Source organism: Zonotrichia albicollis, chromosome 3 (genome assembly GCF_047830755.1).
Source record: "Zonotrichia albicollis isolate bZonAlb1 chromosome 3, bZonAlb1.hap1, whole genome shotgun sequence".
NCBI classification, from domain to species: domain Eukaryota; kingdom Metazoa; phylum Chordata; class Aves; order Passeriformes; family Passerellidae; genus Zonotrichia; species Zonotrichia albicollis.
In genome coordinates this window covers 44126919-44147176 of record NC_133821.1, presented here as the reverse complement: position 1 = coordinate 44147176, position 20258 = coordinate 44126919, and the positions used below count along the sequence as shown (strand labels likewise).

The following is a 20258-nucleotide window of genomic DNA, read 5'->3' as shown; positions in this document are numbered from 1 at the left end:
TCCTTCCAATCTGAGGAGATTCATGATTCCCTCTGCTCACAGACTAGGAGGCCCTGGGGGGATCCTGTTTCCTCCCGAGTTGTCGTTATTTCATTTCCCCAGAGCAGCCTGGGCCTCCCTGTGCTCCCCACATGTGCACACACTGTTATCAGTCAGGGTGATGCCTTCTCCTTCTGGGGGCCAGGAGAGACACGGGAGCTTGTGCCAGCACAACCTCACCACAGCTCCTCAGGGCTGACCATGGGCAATATTTCAGGTATTTTAGTAGGAGTGGGTAGGGAAGGGAGGGCAGCTTTTCTAGTCATGCTGCTTCCAGAATCTGGGCTCAGGTGCTGCAGCCAAGCTAGTCAAGAATCGATTTCTATTGCAAATCAAGATTTGTATTTGGAGGAAACTCCAGCAATACCAAATGTTGGAAAGAAGGGGCAAGACATTAAAGCAAAGATAACTACTCTCACACCATATGGTTTGAAGTATATGTGTCATATATTTTCGTGGGGAAAAAGGGGGCTGGGGAGAAAGGATCAACAGTTTTTAGGGTTTCCCACATCTATGTTTCTGTAATGGTGTATGTGACACTGTAAAGGTTTTTGTACAGCTTTCCTCCTGACATTTTAATACACATTCCATTTTGCCAACACATCTTTTTCTGTCTCTCCTTTAGTATAAGCACTGTAAATTGAACAGATCTGTGGAAAAATCCAGCAGCAATTAATAGGGGGGAAAGCTGTTGGAATCTACAGAAACACAACAGAACCTCACACACACCTAGAAAATTTTATGTAAAATGCTACTATTTCTACAAGCATTTTCACTCACCACATAGGAGAAAAAAAGATAATGTATTGTATTGAAAGATTGAACTAAGCAAGAAAAAGGATATTACTCTGGATTAAAATCTGTGAGTTTAATGGCAATATCTTAATGCAATTTGAGTAATCTTTAAAAAAATATGCTCCTTTATAAAAAAAGCAAGTCTGTAGGCAGTTAGCCTTAGAATTTTTTTCAGATGACTTGCTACACAAGTCCATATGTAGCTTTTTCCTCTATATTTCCACTGCACTGCTGAGGAAGAGGAAATGAATACACACACATATATATGCATATTTATAGACGCAAATATACACACCTCATGTATAGTGAGAATTACACAAACACCTGTCCATCCACATCCATCGCAGGTGCACCTACTCCATTTCTCACTTCTGAGTGCCACAGGAGAGGTTTTGAGCCTCATGGGCCTTAAAAATGTATGTGCATACCTCCTGATTTGTCATATCGAACAGGTCAATGATTTCATCAAACTTTTTTTTTCCTTTACTATATATAAAGATTCTTTCTCAATGAAAAACAGGAACTGTTTTCTTGAAGTATTACTTTGCATACCTGGTATTTCATATGTCACTATCCAATGAAAGATAATTTAACTGCTAATCACTTTGGGAGCAATAAAGAAAAGAAAGTCTATTTACATTTGGAAAATAAAATGGCATGTGGTTATCAAGAATCCAGATTCACTAATGAAATGTTTCCAAACCCCAAGACACGCTGCCTACACTTCCAGGAAGGAGTTTCCCCTGGAAGCAATTTATAAGTCACATGACAGCAATGAAAATCTGGCCATCAAGGGCCAGAGCCTCTAATCTAACAGGTGAGCACATTATGATTATCTTTACAGAGCCACCTTGACAGAAGTACAACTGAACATCTCCAGTCCTTTACTCCATAAAGAGCAGTTGCATTTGCTTTGATTTGCCTAAGGCCAAGTGTGGAAAAGTCTGCTTGGTCCTTTTTCACAAAGGTCTGTCTGCTTTATTCAACCTGCTCAGTTGCATGCAGATCTGCCCAGCCAGAGCTGGGTTGCTGTACAGTGAAAAGCAGAAGATGCAGACTTCCATCTGAGAAGAGGTCAAAGTGTCTAGAACTTTCTGCAAGCATCTTGTATCTCACAGCAGATGGTTTTCTATTAAAAGTTCTAAGCAGAACACAAGGAGAGCTTCTGCTCCTACTCAGAGTTAATTTCACCTTACTTGAGCCAGCCAAAACACAGATATCTCATTCTAAGGCATCTATATGATAAACTGAAAAAGAGAGGTACATCTGGTAGGCAAGTCAGCCCAATTCTCTCCATTTCTCCATGACAGGAATACATTTGAATAGTCAGGATCAGAAGGGTAGTGATCACCTAAGCTAGCAACATGAATTACATCCTAAGGTGGCAATAATGGTGGCACTGAAGCATAAAGGAAAACATAGGAATACAATGACTTGAAACATGGAGATACATGTTCCTCATAACAGCACAAAAAATGGATAAATGGCAATAGAGAGATAGTTCCAAAAATGGATTTGAATCCTAAAGGAAAAGGTAAAAAATGGGGAGACCAAGAATAAGAGGAGATATATTCTAATGGTATTCTCCGTATTAAAATGCTGTTCACGTTGGCTCTTACTCAGCTGAGCTAGTTATCTATTGAAGTCAATGTTGTACCAGAGAAATGAGATAAGGCCCAGACCCTCAGAAAAGAAAAATCAGAACGACCTTGCAGTTGAACCAAGAGGCTCAGACAGATCATTAGCCCATGATGTTACAGCAGAGCCTCCTGCAGTGTCACCATCCCGCCCGCACCACTGCTCTCCGACACGTGCTGAGAGGAGTCAAACACAAAAGGAAAAGGCTGGGAGGAGAAGAGCTTCAGGGAATTTTAAAGAAAAAAGAATTGTAATAAGGTCTACAGCTGACTGCTCAAAGTACAGTGCCTGTTACTTGCCTGACATCTCAGAAAACTTACCACGGTCCTGCATTTAACAAACTATCCACTATTTAAACTCTTTCTCCAGCATTGATCATGAGAAACACTCATAAAATTCTCAGTTTCTGTCATCTTGACTTTCCTAATTTATATTAATCTCTCCATCATGAATTTAAAAATCAATTTAATGAGGTGAGATGCAGAGGAGAGGGCAGGGAAGAAGGGGTAATTTTGGGAAGTACTAGTGAAAGCCTTAAAAAAGAATTGGAAGTTATATTAACCAGAACTATCAAAGTGCTCCAAAATATCAACCAGCAGTACCACCTAAATTAAAAAGCAAAGTAAATAAAAAATACAGTATATCAGAAAAACTTGGAGAAGACCAGTATTAAAAACAGTGGGTTTATATCCTAGAAAAATACAGTAATTTTCATGCAAATTGCATGTCCTTCAAAATGGAAGAGACTTTAAAATAAATGGCCACTGTATTGTCATACTATTTCAATAATATGAGAATATTTTGAAACTGTACTTACAAGATGAGCAAGAGTAAAGGTTTCTGTAGCTTCATTAGGTTATCAACACTAATTGACCAATGTGAGCCTTGTGCATAAGGCCCATAGCCAAGCAGGAGCCCACAAATCATGGTCATTCCTGCCACTAAGTGACTTCAAGCAAGAAAGCATCAACTGGCATAAAACTTACAGATTGCTGGGCATAAAACCATATGACAATGCAGAGGGTGCTGGATAAATAAAATTACTTAGAAGTGTATAAAACCTAGTACCACCAGCCTGAAGTATTTTCAGAAAGCTAATTTTCCTTTTGTTCACCAATGTTTACAGAAAAATTCATCAAAACAGGCCAAGGTAAACAATACAAAACTAGACTTTGGAGCTCTGTTCCCAGGTGAAATGTACTATAAAAGAAATACAGAAAAGATTGATTCTTCTAACACATAAATAAAAAATGTCATCAAAGTGAGTTGAGGTTTCATATTTTTTCTGTCCAGTCCAATTCCACCTGGAAATCTCTTCCAGCCACTTCTTGTGCTCGCAAGCTCATCAGTACAATTTCTGAATACATCTGGGAAGATGCCACCATAGGGACAGAAATTTCAGTATTTTTTGAGGGGGTAAAAAGGAATTTAATTAGCAACAGTCTCTTGTCCATATCTGCCATCACCAACAGCTGGTACTCAGATTAGGATACAAGTTTTTCTTTGAGAAAGATAAGTGCCTACATGTTCTGGTTTGACACTGGCACAACGCCAAATGCCCACATGAAAATACACCTTCTCTGGTGTCTGCTGTGAGATTTTGACCAGGAATAAACAAAGCAGGCTCTCACTTGAAAAAGAAGAAAAGTTCATTAACTAAACTACAAAGACAATTACTAAACTACACACAAAAGGAAAAAAAAAAGAAAAAAAAAGGAAAAAACACAAGGAAAATGAAACCTCACAAAAACACTCTCCTCCTCCTCCTCCTCCCCAAACTCCCAATACAATACAATCCAAAATCCAATCTGGGTCCAGCACCACCCTTTAGAATGCTCAACTTCAGTTCCTCAAGAGGAGAGGGAGTCCTTCCATGTGTCGTGGTGGCCTTTTCCGTCCTTGTTCCGGTGCTCTCACCACCGGACCAGAATCAGGGCTGCTTCCAGGGTTGTCCTTTTAAGGAGGCTGTGTCCAGTTCCAGAAAAGCTCAGTCTCTCACCTCTGGGACATCTGTCCCCCCCATATTTTATATACCCCCTGGGGCCGAGGGATACCCACACTGAATCTTCTTTGGCTCTGGGACATTTCTCCCCCTGGTCTCAGTCTCTGTATTCCAGGGGAACATAGCTCTGTCCATGGCTACACAAAAGAGTCCAGCATCAAATGCCACTCCCTCTTCTCCATCTTTCCAACATCTCTCAGTCTCTCTCTCTGGTCCAGACTTTCATCACTCACTCATCACCTTCGTCTAGGAAGGGTTAGTGTTCTGTGAAATTTTAATTGTCCAAAGAAAGGGTTAAAAACTCCTCCAAGCGGCTGGACTCCTGGCTGCACCCCCCCCCCCCCCATCTCCTCAGCCGGGCTGCCTGCTACCAGCACATGTTTACTGCTTTCAAGGTAACGGCACACAAACACCGGCTGCACTTTCTCTGTCTGTCTCCAAGGGGGGGGGGGGGGGGGAACAGGCTGCCCATTGCTTCCCGGCATTTCTTTATTTTCTTCCTTCCACCCTTGGGGCCAGGCCTACCTCTCCCAGACCGGGCCGCATGGCTTTTCCCCTCCCCCAGTCCAGTCAGCAACTGGGCCGGGGGAGAGACTCAACTCCTTCACCGCCGGAAATCCAAAGAGGAACTGCCAGGGGGAGAGCCCTGCTTTTACCCTGTGTTCTCGGAGGTGGATCCCATTTGCCCAGTGGTTAGGCCAGATGGCAATATTCAAAACTGACCACTCATTGGCCCCATCCACACAGCATCCCAGAAATCCTGTTTCCGGGTCAAACCATGACACTACATTAGTGGAGAACTTCCAATGCTCCCAGTTCCCTTGAAGTAGCAACTTCTATAAGCTTCACAAAGCAAAGAAACAGCAGTTACAGCAGTCCTTTAAATCATGGGAAACAGGACTGCATATAAATTTATTTAAAATACACGTTAAAATGCACTTTAAAGCTCCAAGTCAACCAAAATGCAATCAAACAGGCTTCTGGCATGCCTGGGTTGGTACTTCCAAATCCAGAATAAGCTTTACTTTAGAGAAAGGCACATGCAATGTTCATTAAAAAAATGATTGACAAAGGTAAGAGATTTTTGTTAACAGCAATTCTTCCAGAGTCCAATAATTTCACCTTTTACTTGAGGCAGCTTGATCTTAAAACTCCTCCTAGAAAATCCCATCTAGCAGGAATGCAGATAAAGTGCACAAAAGCTCCCACCAGGTCCAACCAGTACATTTCGTGAGGAGAAACAGAGTTCTGAGCAAGTCTGACTGGAGGGCAAAAGGCCACCTGGATCTCATTCCAAGTGGAACTAACTAATTTGTACAACAGTCATGTTGACAACAAAGATGAACACATATGTCTCTTTTAAATGCCTCAAGGGGTCATCCCCTCACCTTTCAGTAGCCATGGTAACTTTGGGGGGGGGGAAAAACCAGCTCTCATCTCAGAAATTGTTTCCTCTGATAGAGGGTTCAAAATCACTTTTGTCCTCGATCCGTTAACTTTTGCCCCTATACACCTGAAGGATGAAGCTGTACAAAGGAGGGATCTCTGCTTCACAAAGGAAAGAGAACCTCTTCTCATTCTTTCTGGCAATACCTTAAAGATGGCTGGCAGGGAAGTGAAATACAGAACATATTTTGCAAGTTGGGCTGGGGTTTTTTGCTGACCATAGCACAGGTTTTCATAAACTCCCCCTCAATGTATGACAAAAATGTAGACAAAACTGTATGACAGCTGTAACATAGACAAAAAAAATCCTGGCATCCATCAACCAGCATGTTAAAATGAAAACTCTGATAGTAGAAAGGGAGGTTTCCTGTACCTTTTGGACTTAAACAAGATGTGAATCAATTTTGTTTCCTTCAAATCAACTTTGCAAATCACATAAGTGTAAGAACATCTCTTTACTTCCCTGCACCGATACAAAGAGTTCACATGGCTTTTGAAAACATCTTTTGACAAGAACTATTCACACCATGATTTATAGAGGCCATAGCCAATATAAAAGTTACTCATTATTAACACCCTTATTGCATTTGTTATATAGCTCAGATTAAAGCATGCCAAAGACAGTGCAGTAATTGTTGCCTGATTTAGTGAAAAGTTAACAAAAACTATTTTAAGGCATTGGACAGCTGAAATACTGGCAGAATGTGAGCCCAAAGCATTCACATATGCTTCTGTCCCAGCCAAAACACAAAGTTGTGAATCTACTCACACACCTGAACTGCTAGTGCATTAGAGCTTTCTTCACTGTTACTTTTGACAAATACTCTGTTGGTTTGGTAGACACACTTTCAGGTCAGACAAAATGTTTCATACAGTTTTATGTAAATCAACGTGAGAAAAAGGTAAGCTTCAGACTTGTATAAAGTAAATAGCAGATTTTGGGCTTATTCAATCAAATACTGTGCTGTGACGAAAGATTAGATTCTTCAGCCAGGCACGGAAAAATTATTTTAAACTGAATTGTCTTTATTACATGACAGAGATCCTTGGGAGAAAGGTGTATGAGTCAGGAGTCTCTATCACACTGCCAGCATCCTGCTGCCACTCCTGTTATTTGGCTGGGTCTTGGTTGCCATTGAAGGCCCCTCCCAGCCTCACTCCATGCTCAGCCCTGTGCTTGATGAGTTACCAGCTACCACATCTCTCATTCACTCACCAGACTCTCAAACCCCCTGTCTGCTCTGCTTCCTACCCCATCCTACACACTTGGAAAGGGCCCCTTGGGAGCACCTGCAGCATAATCAATTATTTGCTCTTTAATAATCTCCTCTTCTACACCAGTTTTTCGAACAGGTATCTAATATTACTCTGCTGATGGGCTGAGGATATCACTACCAAGATGACCAATAATACCTCATTGTTTTTGCTTCCCATCTCTCTGTTTGCTCCTCTTTCCTACAGCGAGATCTTAACTGCTCTGGACAAAAACAAGTTTTTTTTTAATCTGAATTTACACAGAATTTAGCAAAACAGGTCTAGGCCCTGCAAACAAGAGTGCTGCTACTTCAGAAAAATAAAAAGTAAACAGAGTCACAAATCACAGTTGTTCTTTTAATAGGTTAAAAAGACTACTCAAAGAAAGTTCAGTGGTGACTTGCTTCTCCCAGGTAGAAACCTTGTGCAGAGGAATGATTTTGGTGCCCAGGCATTGCTATTTTATTTTGAGATTAAGAAGTAACAAATAACAAAAATCTACACCAAAAAAAACCCAACAACAAATATATTTATACATAAGGAAAAGTAAACTAATCTCTGCCTAAACATAACAAATATCTCTCACTGACAGAGGTTTATAAGACTACACACAGAAAAATAATAAATGAAAGAAAGCAGAGAGACCACATCCATTTATCCTAACCCCCTGCCACCTGAAAACAACCTATTTATTCAGGCTGGCAGAAAATTTTTCATTCCAGCTGTTTTTCATGTCAAATGTGGGATTCAGTAAAACAACATCTTTCACAGAAAGAACATTTCAGATTTTCATCAAAAGCGTTGGTTTACTTTTGATTCTGTTTGACAGAAAGTGGAAGAGGAGGTGTAGAGGGAGGATGGAGGGAAGCAGACTGGGGAGCAAATCTAAGCAAACCTTACTAGAATGGCCTTACAGTACAGTTACTTCTTAGTGCAGGCATGGAATAATAATTTGTTATTTCTGCACAGAGCACCTTTTTGTTCTGTTCTTGGCTTCTTGTTAAAAAGGATGCAGCAGACTTAAGGAGTATCTTTCAGAAAACTGAGATTTGGGGAACTTCAGTGCAGCCATCCAGAACAGTAGCACTCTCTCTCTGGATAAATTCAGTAAAAGCAATCTGTTACTCAGAATATGGGGATCCAAAGACAGCAGAGAGAGAAGAAATGATGCTCAAGCTGTTGCAGTTTATGGAACAGGATTTCCTAAGGAAAACTCTCAAGAACTGACTTTGGGGATACCACACAACCACTCAGGATCATCTCCCTCTACCAGCAAATCTAAATCCAAAGTACACAGATAAATTAGGATCCACAAAAGCACTCCTGTTAATATAGTTACAATAGGGTCACACCTTTGTATTTGGCATCAGGAAGAGCTATTTGGAAATGAGTGCAACAAAGAATCTGATGCTTTACTTGTTTCTTTGACAGTGTGGTACTTCTGCTAGGCTCAGTGGTGTATCTAACATCAAAGTTAAATGCTGATTATGCAGTCCTACCATTCCATTATTAATATCATCTTCCTGCTTCTGTGAAGCTAAACTTCAGTTTTCAAATAAGGCTTCTTTCAAAGTCCAGGCTGGTACAGTTTTGCTTTGCAAGGCATTTTGTAAGAAAAGGCATGAAGCATGCAACCTGAATATATACTTTTTTTTATACTGAATACCTTTTCATCAGTTTAGATGCTTCAATATGGGGTTGTACCCATATCCATCCTAAATGAACTGCTTACTAACTTTTAAATATATTGGTGATAGGCAGGTCTTCCTCTTTTAACTTTAAAAAAAATTATATGCCTAAACATGAAAGATAAATTCTATAATTCTAAATAAATCATTGTCATTAATCTTGCAATGAGATGTAGTATCTTTGAAATTTCTAGTAGAAGCAAAAATAAAAAATAGCAACTGTTTGCTTGCAATTTCGTTTTAGAAAACTGTGAAATTAAACTTACCCTGAAAGTCTAAGCTTTGATGTACCCAACTTCCTATCCTTCACATCTTGGATACCCCCCTCCCCTGGAAAACTGACAGATCCCAAGCTGACACCAAGCCAGTAACACCCAGTGTGTGTGCCAGGGCTCACAGTGAGCCTGCCTTCCAGGCAGCCTGAGTGCAGCTGTCCCCTGGAGTTTCAGGAATCCACAATCCCTGGCAATGGCCATCCCTCCAATTCTGGTGAACCAGAATTTCCAGTAACAAATTGTCACATTAGAAATTGCCCAGCCCACTCAAACCCAAAGTGAAATAGAATTTTATCACACTTAAATTGCTCATAAAGTTCTATTTAAATACAAACCAGGAAAAACCCTAAATTATTGAAAACAAGATTTTGCTTCCCTGAATCCACTTCTTCCTCATGGGTTCACATTTTATAAATTTATACCCTTACAGAAAACACTATATGAGAAAAAATACAGAGAAAAGTAACTGATTTTAACATATTGTCATCAAAATATATCCCAATCTAACTAAACAGAACACATAAACAAGGCAAATTAAGAGCAAATAAGCTGGAAATTCCATTACCTCATCTAAAGTTTTCCCAGTCTGACAGATAAATTACCCTGTTATCCTGAAGTAATTTACTTATTGTGCCTTGCACCTATATCTGACATATTAAAATGAAAATTGTGCCACAGAGGCAAACTGATGGGAAACTGATGAAAGTATACAAGCTTCAGGTCATAATTATAAGGTGACTCCTAAAAGAAACCAAAAAGTTGAAAAATGAAACTGACTTCCAGAAACTGCAGGTTAGACATATTTTTGCTAATGGAAATGCAGAAAAAATTAATTTTTCTAGTATGATTATATGAAATAACCTAATTTGATTTACTGCTTTGAAGAAGCATGTGTGTCAATGTGTTAAAACCTCTTAGCTATTTATATACTCTAATAGTTTGGGACAGTAAGTCTGAAATGAAAATAAATTCCTCCTTCATCATGTGAGCTGCAAAATTTCAGTTTTACTTACATAGCTGGAAAGCCTGGAGCCTGTTCTTGTACAGGGTTTTGCAAAAGCAAATCACAGGTCTGTTTGGGAATATTGCAAAACTGCTTCCCAAGCCCTCTCCACTGGAAACCAGTAGTGAGAGGAACAAGAAAGGCTCAAACCAGCTTGGAATGTTTATTCAGAGCTATGTTTGTGTCTCAGTGTGTAGATCCTTTCCTTGGGACACGTGAAAATAATGATCAGGAAAAGTGCTGATGCAGTGCAAGATGGGAGATGAGCCCCTGTTTCCAAGAACACACCCTTGATTATTCCTCAATGGAATTTTACTTACAGAAAAGTAAGACTCCTGAGAGGATGGCTTCTATTGTTAATCTATTCTGTAGCAACTTCTTATAACAATGAACAAGTACAAGTTTACTCCTCTTTCGCACACTGAAGTCAGAACACGCGTCCCTATTCAAGTTTTATAAGATCATGACAGATTTCTACATTTCTTCCCACCTACCAGGCCAGAGAAAAGGAAGGGAGCCCCATGTGTAGGGAATCTCTTTTCAAACAGGCATTAAACCAACCATGAAAGTAATACCATTGTCCTTTGAAAGGAAACCCTGGAACTGCACAATATAGGAAAGTGAGTATCCAAAATCAGCAGTGAAAGTTCTGAAGCCCACCCTATGCTCAGCAGTCCTAGGTCATACATTACAATTTCTCTTCTAAACAAAAACTTTCACCAAATTAATTGTTGCTGCTTAGTATTCAAGGAATATGGAAAAGCCACACACACAGATGCTTGCATAAAAAACTACCTTGATTAAAGCAAACTGTTTTCTCAGCAAGTGCATGCTCATATTCCCAGATGTAATATGCCAGGCTCTCCTGTTACAGCAGGGAAAAAGGGAAGCGCCACTCAGAGAAACTACAAAGCCATAGCAAACTATATATCCACCTCCTCCATCACCTCAACATAAGTGTGCACCTAAACAGCATTTTAAGAGGGCATGATTATGCAGAATGGGAGGAAATAACATGACAGAAGAAAAAAGGAGCAATTTATCATTAAAAGCATAGTTTTTTTCAGGTAAATGTGCTGGAAGAAAGCCAGCAGACATAAGCCAGAAGCAAATTACAGTGTGTTCAGGCAAGACACCAGTCGAGAAAGCAAAGGGATCAGGAGCACAGGATATACCACGGCAAGCAATCACTGTGCAGTTTATACACAGCCACAGAGACAACTACTCCTGAAACCCAGAATGGATATTGGAATGGATAATGGATGCTGCCTCCTGGCAGAATGGACATTAACTCCACCTAGTAGCACTGTGGTCCCAGTGCAGGTGGATTGATGTAGATGGGCTTTGAAGTGTGTAACTGCTGCACAGCTACATCTCTGTGTTAACTCAACATTATTAGCAATTCACATGCATTAGTTAACTCAAGTTTTTAGGCCTTTTTACACATGTTTAGGGACCAGATACAGCAAAACCAACTGAGAAAGGTCATGGTTTTCCAATTCCCTTGATGTTTTGCACAAGGATAAAATCTTCTCCCAAAGAAAATCAGTATTTTAGTGATATTTGCAAGGCCTACCTTGCCCAAACCAGGAGTATCTTTCACTTTGCTGACTGCCCTCAACAAACATGGTGGTGCAGGGGGTGGGGAAGTCTGAAGGATACTGCTGAAGCAGGTAGAGAAGAGAGGAGATTCAGGAACAGATGATGCAGAAGGCCTGTGCTTCTTCTTTTTGGAAGACAGGTTCAATTTCTGAGCAGCTCTGTGGGAGAAACAAAAATAGTAAGCTGAAACAACCTCAAACTCATCAATAAGAACAAATAGAAATATTTATCAGGTTATTATTTATGTAGGCTCTCAGTTTTGACCTCATTGATCCAGACAGTTTTATAATTCTTGTTCTTCATTCCTTAGTACTACTTTAATGTCATCGACCACAAAGTTGCTCCAAATTTAGAGTCTTCATTAAGCAGGGTCACAATCAGGCCTCTGTCACTATTTGATCTGCTGAAACAATTCAGCCTGCAAGACAGCTCCAAACCCAAACCAAACAGCAATTTCTGTCTTAAAATTATGAAAGATTCACACAGAATTGTGTCTCATGCATAGGTCACTGATTAGAAAATAAATACTTGTCTTTGGAGTTAATTGGTGATAAATGCTCAGGTGACTCTGCTGAGGTGTAAGAAGCCTTGCACCAGCTGTTCAAAACTTTTATCACCTCTTAAAACTTAAGCCAGTCTAAAAGCTGAACAAATGCTGACCAGTGAAAATACTGCTGTCTGTGATGAGCTAGAGACAATCACACAGACTCCAGCTGCATTAACCACTAAGCAGGAGAAGCAGTGAAGAGTCTTTTTATTAGTACAGAATTCTCAGATAAGAATGCTGAATTTTGTATAGCGTTTGATGAAAAAGCTACGTTTTTCCAAAACAGAGACATTCAGTACTTTTGTTTTGCAAAGTGTTTTATTTTGAGAGATAATGCAATATTCAAATCTTTGTAACAGCTGGTTTGTTCCAAGACTTTTGCATCCTGCACTGGCCAGGGATAACATCAATATTAATCATGCTGTCCCATGGTTTCCCTTTTGCAAAACAGAACACTTTAAACAGAGCAGGTCAGCAGGAGTACCAACTCAAAGGAGAGATGCATAGAACAATTCGGTTTGCTTTGGCAGACAAATTGGGACTTAATATATGTATAAAGCAATCTGTGCTGACAGTGGCTCCCCTTGCTTGGCTGAAGTGTGACACTCAAGACCAATAATTCTAAATCCTAAGTTTTAAGAAGCTTTAGCTGTACTGGTATCAGTTTATATTATCCAACTCAAAACTTACAAAAGTAATGACATCATTTTACCCAAAGGAGTCAGGAAAGAAGGACTGAATATACACACACATGTGCATATGCATACATTTCAATATGCAAGTAACCTGTTTGTATCAGGTGTCTCAGACACATGGACAAATTACTGCTTGGTATGACACTGCCATATGGCAGCTGGTACACTGTGTGCACCATCAGGGTGTATTCTTTTAGCCTTTGACAAGTGCAAAGCACTTCCAGATAAATTCATTTCCAGTAAAAGAAAAACACTAGGAGATTTTAACTGACCTGACACAATTAGAACTCAGAAGCTTCCGTACCACCTCCTTGTCCTTGGCCTTTACTCTGACCTAAAGACTGCAGTTCATAACCTGTCCCTCTCATGTAAGCATGCACTTTCTTTTCCATAGAAAAAATACTCAAAATGTGTGGGTCAAAATCATTGTTCCCTTTCCTTGCAAAATTTCCACGGTTTGAGAGGATTCAATAATGTCAGCTACCACACTGTCCATCACTAACACTTTTGTGAAGTTGTCCATGCTGAATCAAGATCTTCTGTACATCTTAGTTTCACTATAAAATTATTTTGAGAGAAATCTTGTACTCTATGTTCAACAACTGAAAATATAAGTGTTGGTCAAACATACTGAAAGCTTTACCCATGTGTAAAAGCTCATTAGTCCAGTCTGAAACATAGGAAGTGGCTCCATCCACTATGGTCATCTATCTGGCCTCTCTGACTCATGCCCTGGTGTAAATGTATTTCCTAAAAGCTGTTTCCTGAACTGACTGACAGAGCCATTATCCCTCTTGCCACTAAATGCTCCTCCAGAATTTGCTGTTCTTTTTACAAAGCTGACTGTGTAGCCACAGTGGTTGAAGTTTGAGTCAACCACTTCTTGACCCAACCAAGCACACAGCCGACACTTTCTTTAAAAAAGCACATTGTTGGAGGTACCTGGCCTTTTCAAAATCTTGGAATTATATATAATAGTTTGATAGTTATAACATTTGAGATTGCATACATTTTTTCCATGCAGAAAGGAATACCTGCATTTTCCTTATATTTTGGGCCTGTGACTGGCAAAGTGTATGAAAAACAATGAACTATTTCTCACAAGTTCATGTTTTCTTCTTTGTTTTTCCTTGAGTAGAGGAAATCAATGCATGTCAGGCAAGAGAATCATTTACAAGCCCTATCAGACTGGATGGAATTTTGAAGGGGATGAAAAAGTCAATAAGCATCAGGTAATTCCCAGAGCATTTAATTGAGAAGAGAGGGATACTATAACCACATGTAGGCTGCAATATGACACAAATATGTAAAGCATGGCTTTCTTGTGAGTACATTTGAGTGAGCAAAACCCTTCAGCCTGAGTGGCTAGCATTGCTCCAAACACAGCTGGTCACACCAGCTGATACTGATTTGGCCCTGTGATCTAGCACAGGAGGTCAGAAAATCACGTATTTTACCTTTCCAGGCAAGCCAGAGGCCTGGCTCTCTCATGCAGACTCTCTGGATCGCCAGGCCCCTCAGGGAAAGCACCAGGCTGGACCTGGGAGACCTGAGGGCAGAGCAGCTGACAGCCTGCACAGCTCCACCAGCAGCTCTTTAGGCTCTGCTCTTTGTACAGCAGCCAGCTATTTTATTTCTTTCATTTAATATCTGGTATTATAGGGCTCTGATTTCCACTTGAGACTCTGCATAGCGCTGCAGCAATGGTGATGGCAGCGATGGCAGCATGGCTTTGTGTACTGACAATAAGTTGATCATGCTCCAGGTGGTATTAGCTCCCCCTTGAGCCAAGTGATATCAGCTGTGGAATATGCAGGGGTGTGCAGGGGGCTCCAGTGCCTTGCAAACCACTTCCCCACTGTGTGTGGTGTGGCTGTGGTAGGGATTGTGTCCACAGAGACACACAAGGAACTTGATCCAAATTCAATTTTCAAAGGGCATAATTTAAACTGCATTAGACCACTGTGTGAGCATACTCATTCACAGCAGAACTGTCTTTAATGTCATTTTACTGAATTACCTTCCAAATGAATGCATATTTAATCCAGTTTAGCTAATATACTTTGGATTAACGCCTTCAGATAATTTGGACTATTTCTTTCCTGAGAGTCCTGATGCAAACAAGCAGCTGGAGACTTTTTGAAGGCTTACAAGATTTCTGGCAGAGGAAATAATCACAAGATCAAGAGTTGAAATTGCAGGAGGGACATAAGAAAGCCGATTAAAGTTCAATCCAAATAAAACTAATACATTGCCCTGGCAGGAATGGGGAACTGCTTTGAAAGTCCACCTGATCCATAGCAAAGACTGAGATAATTTCTTGAAAGGATATTCTCTGCTTTTTGTTTTTTAAAATAAAACTTTAATTATGTATATCTTTGGGCAGTCAGAATTGTTTTCATACCCCACCTATGCAGAAATGGTGATTTTTTTTTTTCCCCCTTATAACTTTACAAGCAGGCTGGGATTTTCAAACCCAGGCTTCTAAATTAATGCTAATAAAATTCAAGGGATTCTTGTTTAGCTTGGTTAAAGAGATTTTTTTTCAGCAACACATCATCCAATCCAAGTTAAAATTTTAGGAGTGTCAAAGTAGAGGTCAGTAGGCCCGCTATGTTCATTAGATTCAGAAGGAGGTCAAACATTAGGTGGATACATAAAATATTATTCACACTTGTGCCAGCAAAGATCATTGATAAGTAACACAGATTGAGACACTCCATCATCAATGATATCTGAAAAGATTTCCTTAGGTGTGTATCTCTGTATAATTATTCCTTACTAAACTATGTTCATACTACACTAAAATGCATCCAGTACTTATTACCCTTGGAAACAAAATTCCATCATAGAGGCTACTGAGCTGGCTTATCAATTTCTCTGTCAAAATAGGGAGTGAAATTTCATTTCCATATCCTATTTTCCACAGAGGAAATTACTTACAAGCTGTGGATGCTAAACAGCCATGTATTAATTTATTGTAAATATTTACAATTCTAATTTGAACTAAAAATCTATTTTTCTTCTTTATTTGGAGATATATATTCCATTTTATACTAAAAATATTTTTGGCTGGGTACACCATTCAAGGAGTAAGGTATGAACTTTATCTATGCAAGGGATGATTTACCAGAACCTTGATTTGAGACTTGATTTGTCAAGCCCCAGCATGTTAATGACCTTCCCTAGCAATTAAAACAGTGCTTTTACTTACCCAAAAGTGCATTGACTGCTGTATCTTAATGTATGTTGGAAAAGAGATGGAAGTTTTGTTTGGAAATCAGTCTTTGAGCAAACTCCCTAAGCATATTTGTGCATCTATATCACCAGTTATAAAATAGACCTGTAACATTTGTATCCTATGGTCTCAGGTTGAGCCCCTATAAGTGAAAGACACCTTTAACCAGCCACACCCTCAAAACAACAGTTTATTGATGGGGGTTTTTTTCTTTTTTTTAACCCAAGACATAATTCCTCCTGTAGAAGAAAGCAGAAGTTTTGACTGTCACCTACAAAGTGAAATGTAATCTGTGTAGTATTTCAGTTACCTGCCTGTGCTGGCTTCAGCTGGGGTAGAGTTAAATTTCTTCCCAGTAGCTGGTGTGGGGCTGTGTTTTGGGTTTGTACTGAACACAGTGAAGATAACTTAGAGATGTTTTTGTTATTGCTGAGCAGGGCTTGCACAGAGCCAAGGCCTTTGCTGCTTGTCCTTCAGCCACACTGATGAGGAGGCTGGGAGGGAACACAGCTGGGACAGGTGACCCCAAATGACCAAAGGGATATCCCAGACCATATGGCATCATGCTCAGGGTATAAAGTGGGGGGAAGAAGGAGGAAGGGGTGGAATGTTCAGAATGCTGGTGTTTGTCTTCCCAAATGACCATTACGTGTGATGGGACCCTGCTCTCCTGGAGATAGCTGAACATCTGCCTGCCCAAGGGAACCACTGAAACTTGTTTTGGTTTGCCTGTGTGTGTGGCTTTTGATTTCCCTATTAAACTGTCTTTATCTCAAAGATCAGGAAAAATCTTTTCACTGCTTGGGGCTTCGCTGCTGGCTGGGGTTAAACCACAACACCGATAGAATGTCAAACAAAGGTATCCTGGAATCCTGCCATTAGTTTTGATTACTTCCAACTCAAATGCTTGCCAACATGGTTTCCAAGTGTGTTTTCTGCTCTGGGTAAATATGTTTATATTAAATGAGTCATCATATCATATAAAAGTCCTCATGTAGCTGGAAGGTGAAAACCAATGGGATTCAGAAAACTTAAAACCATGCAGATTCCTTTTCTGTGGGAAAAGTCAATCTTGATTTTCAGCCACACAGGGTCACCAAACAGTATTTCATCCAGGATCTTTCATTACTGAATTACACCACCTATATGCTGCCCATACAAACTGAACGAAGTGATAAATGGGATGTTCACATTTTTGGATTATAGGTATCTAACCTACCTTCTCTGAATTTTCACCAAAATTGATTCTATTTCTTCCATTCACCTGCATAGGTGATGCAGCTCAGTAAGGTGACATTACAGCCAGGTTGACCTGACAATTACCACCAAAAGGGGAGACCCCACACCTGCTACTGCCCTGTCTGCATAATTCCTCCCTCTCTCTTGCTTCTTTCCTCACATTTATTTTGGCTTGGCTGCTACTGCTTCAACCTCCTAAATGGGCTTGTGCCAAGGGTGTTTTAAATCATACTTATTTGACACAGCTAATATGCCTGAATTACTATGGCAAGGTCTTTCCCAGCCTTAAAATCTGAGGCATGTGGTATGAAATGTGGTTTCATATAAATCTCGTGTTTCTATCGGGAGCCGTGGCTTCCTCTGTGCCATGCCTTACCCTGCACCTCCCAAAGCAAGGAGCTGAAAGATGCTTTAGAGGATGTTTAGCCCACAAGCTAACAGCTTGCTCTGCCACCCCTCCACCCTCTGCTGCCATCCTGGGGTACCACCTGGGAAGCTTGTTCAAGAAGCAGGAACAGCCTCCAGGAGCTTCTCCTCATATCTCTGCAAGGAACAGCTTTTCTCACCCAGAGTGAGAGCAAAAAGACAGAATGAAAAATCTTGCAGCTGGCTTGCCATGTCCCTTCTTAGCCTTCCTTCCCTGCCTTCCAACAGGAAGCTACAAGCTATAAACAAGAATCAGAACAACTTTATTCCACTTTAATTCTCAGGGTGGCCAAGCCCAGGGCTGTGGTGTTGCAGCCTAGTAAGATATGTGAGGAATGAAATAAAAATCCTCAGAGGAACATTTTCAGGATTTGTAGTTCCAGTAAGAATCTTTGTATTTGTGTTTAATTATTTTACAATGCCTTTAAAATCTGGAGATAATTTGAGCTTTCTGCTTATTCTGTAGAAGGTATAATAAACATGTCTCTAATGCCCAGTAAACACTTGCCCCTTATTGTTCTCTTTATTTTATGCATGCATTCAATTTCATAGCAACAATAAAGCTGTCCCAGGCTGCAATCTTTCACATCTTGGGTGGCAGTTCAGATATTTTGGCCACATTGCCTTAGTGACTGCACTCTCCCCAGGAACTGTAGTGTAACTGCCAAGAAACTCATTATTTTTAACTTATTTAATTCTAAAAGAGTCAAAATAGGACTTCAAACTTTGCTCAGGATAGGTCTTATAAAAGCTGAGGCACACAGGCAAACTGTGAAATTAACAGACATGTTCTTACATCAGCTTCAAAGCTGAGTAAATTCACTGGTAACAGAGCTGCTCCAGGATTGCACCAAAACAAAGATGAGGAATATGCTTGCAGACCAATAGCTTAATGAGAAACTCATAGTTCTACACAACTGTACTGTGGGACAGAGGACACATGTCCTGCACAGCTGTTATTTGAGGGGAAACTCCCCGTTTCAGAGAAGGATATGACAAGATCTGAAACAAACCCCTTCTCATGTCATTCCTGTTTGATTCACAACATTCTCTTTACCAGGTAGCACTGTATTCCAGCAGAGACCTTTTTATCTAACCCACAGGTTCCTGGAAAACTCTGGTTTGGTGACAGATGTGTTTCTGCCTTTGGCAACAGGACCATTCATTGGCATTCATGCAGAAAGGTAATGTTGGCAAAGAGTGTAGCAACTCACATGAACCCTCACATTTGGAATTTCTACAAGAGCTCAAGCCCTTGTCCTTCAAGAGTACCTATCAAGAAAACTATGTCTTGACTCAATATCTTGATACATTTAGAGAAAAATAATTTCTGATTACTTTGATTTCTTTTTCTCCTCATTCTCTTCTCTTTTTAGTCTGGTTCCTAAATTTCAGCATTACCAACCAAGGTAGTGGTCACATACATGATAAAAATGACCAGATTCACATTTTCTGCTGTGTTATTGACTGCAAACACACATAATCAGCCTTCATTTTTAGAGAAAAAAGAATAATTTTGGTAGCCAGCAGAAGAACCCAGCCATATGACAAAATGCTCAGCAATCAAACAACAAAGAGAAATAACTAGTCATTTTTCTAAGAGTGGGTAAAGGTTGTTTCTACTCTTAATCTAGCTTATTTCTCTCAATGAAAAAAGGTTTTATAAAAAAATGGTAATTAAGTGACAGTGCTCACATTATCCTTTTCCTGGAAAGCTCTGAGGATCAGATATGTGTCACTGCATGCTTAAGGCATGAAGCAAACGGACCCATTATACTCAGATAAAATCAAGTAAGATATTTAGCACTAGTTTACAAAACCAGATATATTTATTATAGCTCAAATTAATTCAAATATCTTTATCACTTACCACCATGGTTACTTGACAACCCATTTTGAGACCAGAGTAGCCTTTATTTCAGTCACACAGTGCTGAGGGCAAGGGCTCTACTATCTTCCAAGGAAGGGTCAGAAACAGGCTCCATCCAGCTCAGCCTTTAAGTGTTAAGAAGTATTGTCTATTTATACTGATGATTTATTTTGCAAGATGCCAGCATTCCTACCAAGTACTAAGGAAGGAGACATGCACTGTTTTATCCTTGTAGTGTTATTGTCTACAACAAGAAATATACACAGACCTTACAGCTGTTAACTGTAAAATATCAAAGGTATAGATGTACAGATACACTGCCTTCTCGTGAAAGCTCCCAAAGTAATAGCTGGCAGATTTTCCCTACGTTGAAGCTAACACAAGAAATGCCAAACCATTGGACTGGATTCCTGGTTAGTCAGCCCCTAGCTGGCTCTCCTCATGAGCAGTCATGACAGCTCAAAAACACAACTAACAGGAACTTTGCAATGTGGGGCCCAC

At 40.1% G+C, this 20258-nt stretch overlaps 1 protein-coding gene across 1 annotated transcript in view; it reads right to left on the bottom strand.

Moving 5' to 3' along the window:
* The window catches only part of KIF26B (kinesin family member 26B), a 276588-nt gene that overhangs the window by 94126 nt on the left and 162204 nt on the right, over positions 1–20258 (bottom strand). Inside the window, exon 5 of the mRNA XM_005489720.4 lies at positions 11717–11900. Within this exon, the coding sequence (XP_005489777.2) occupies positions 11717–11900 (184 nt within the window). The remainder of the gene's footprint in view (positions 1–11716; positions 11901–20258) is intronic.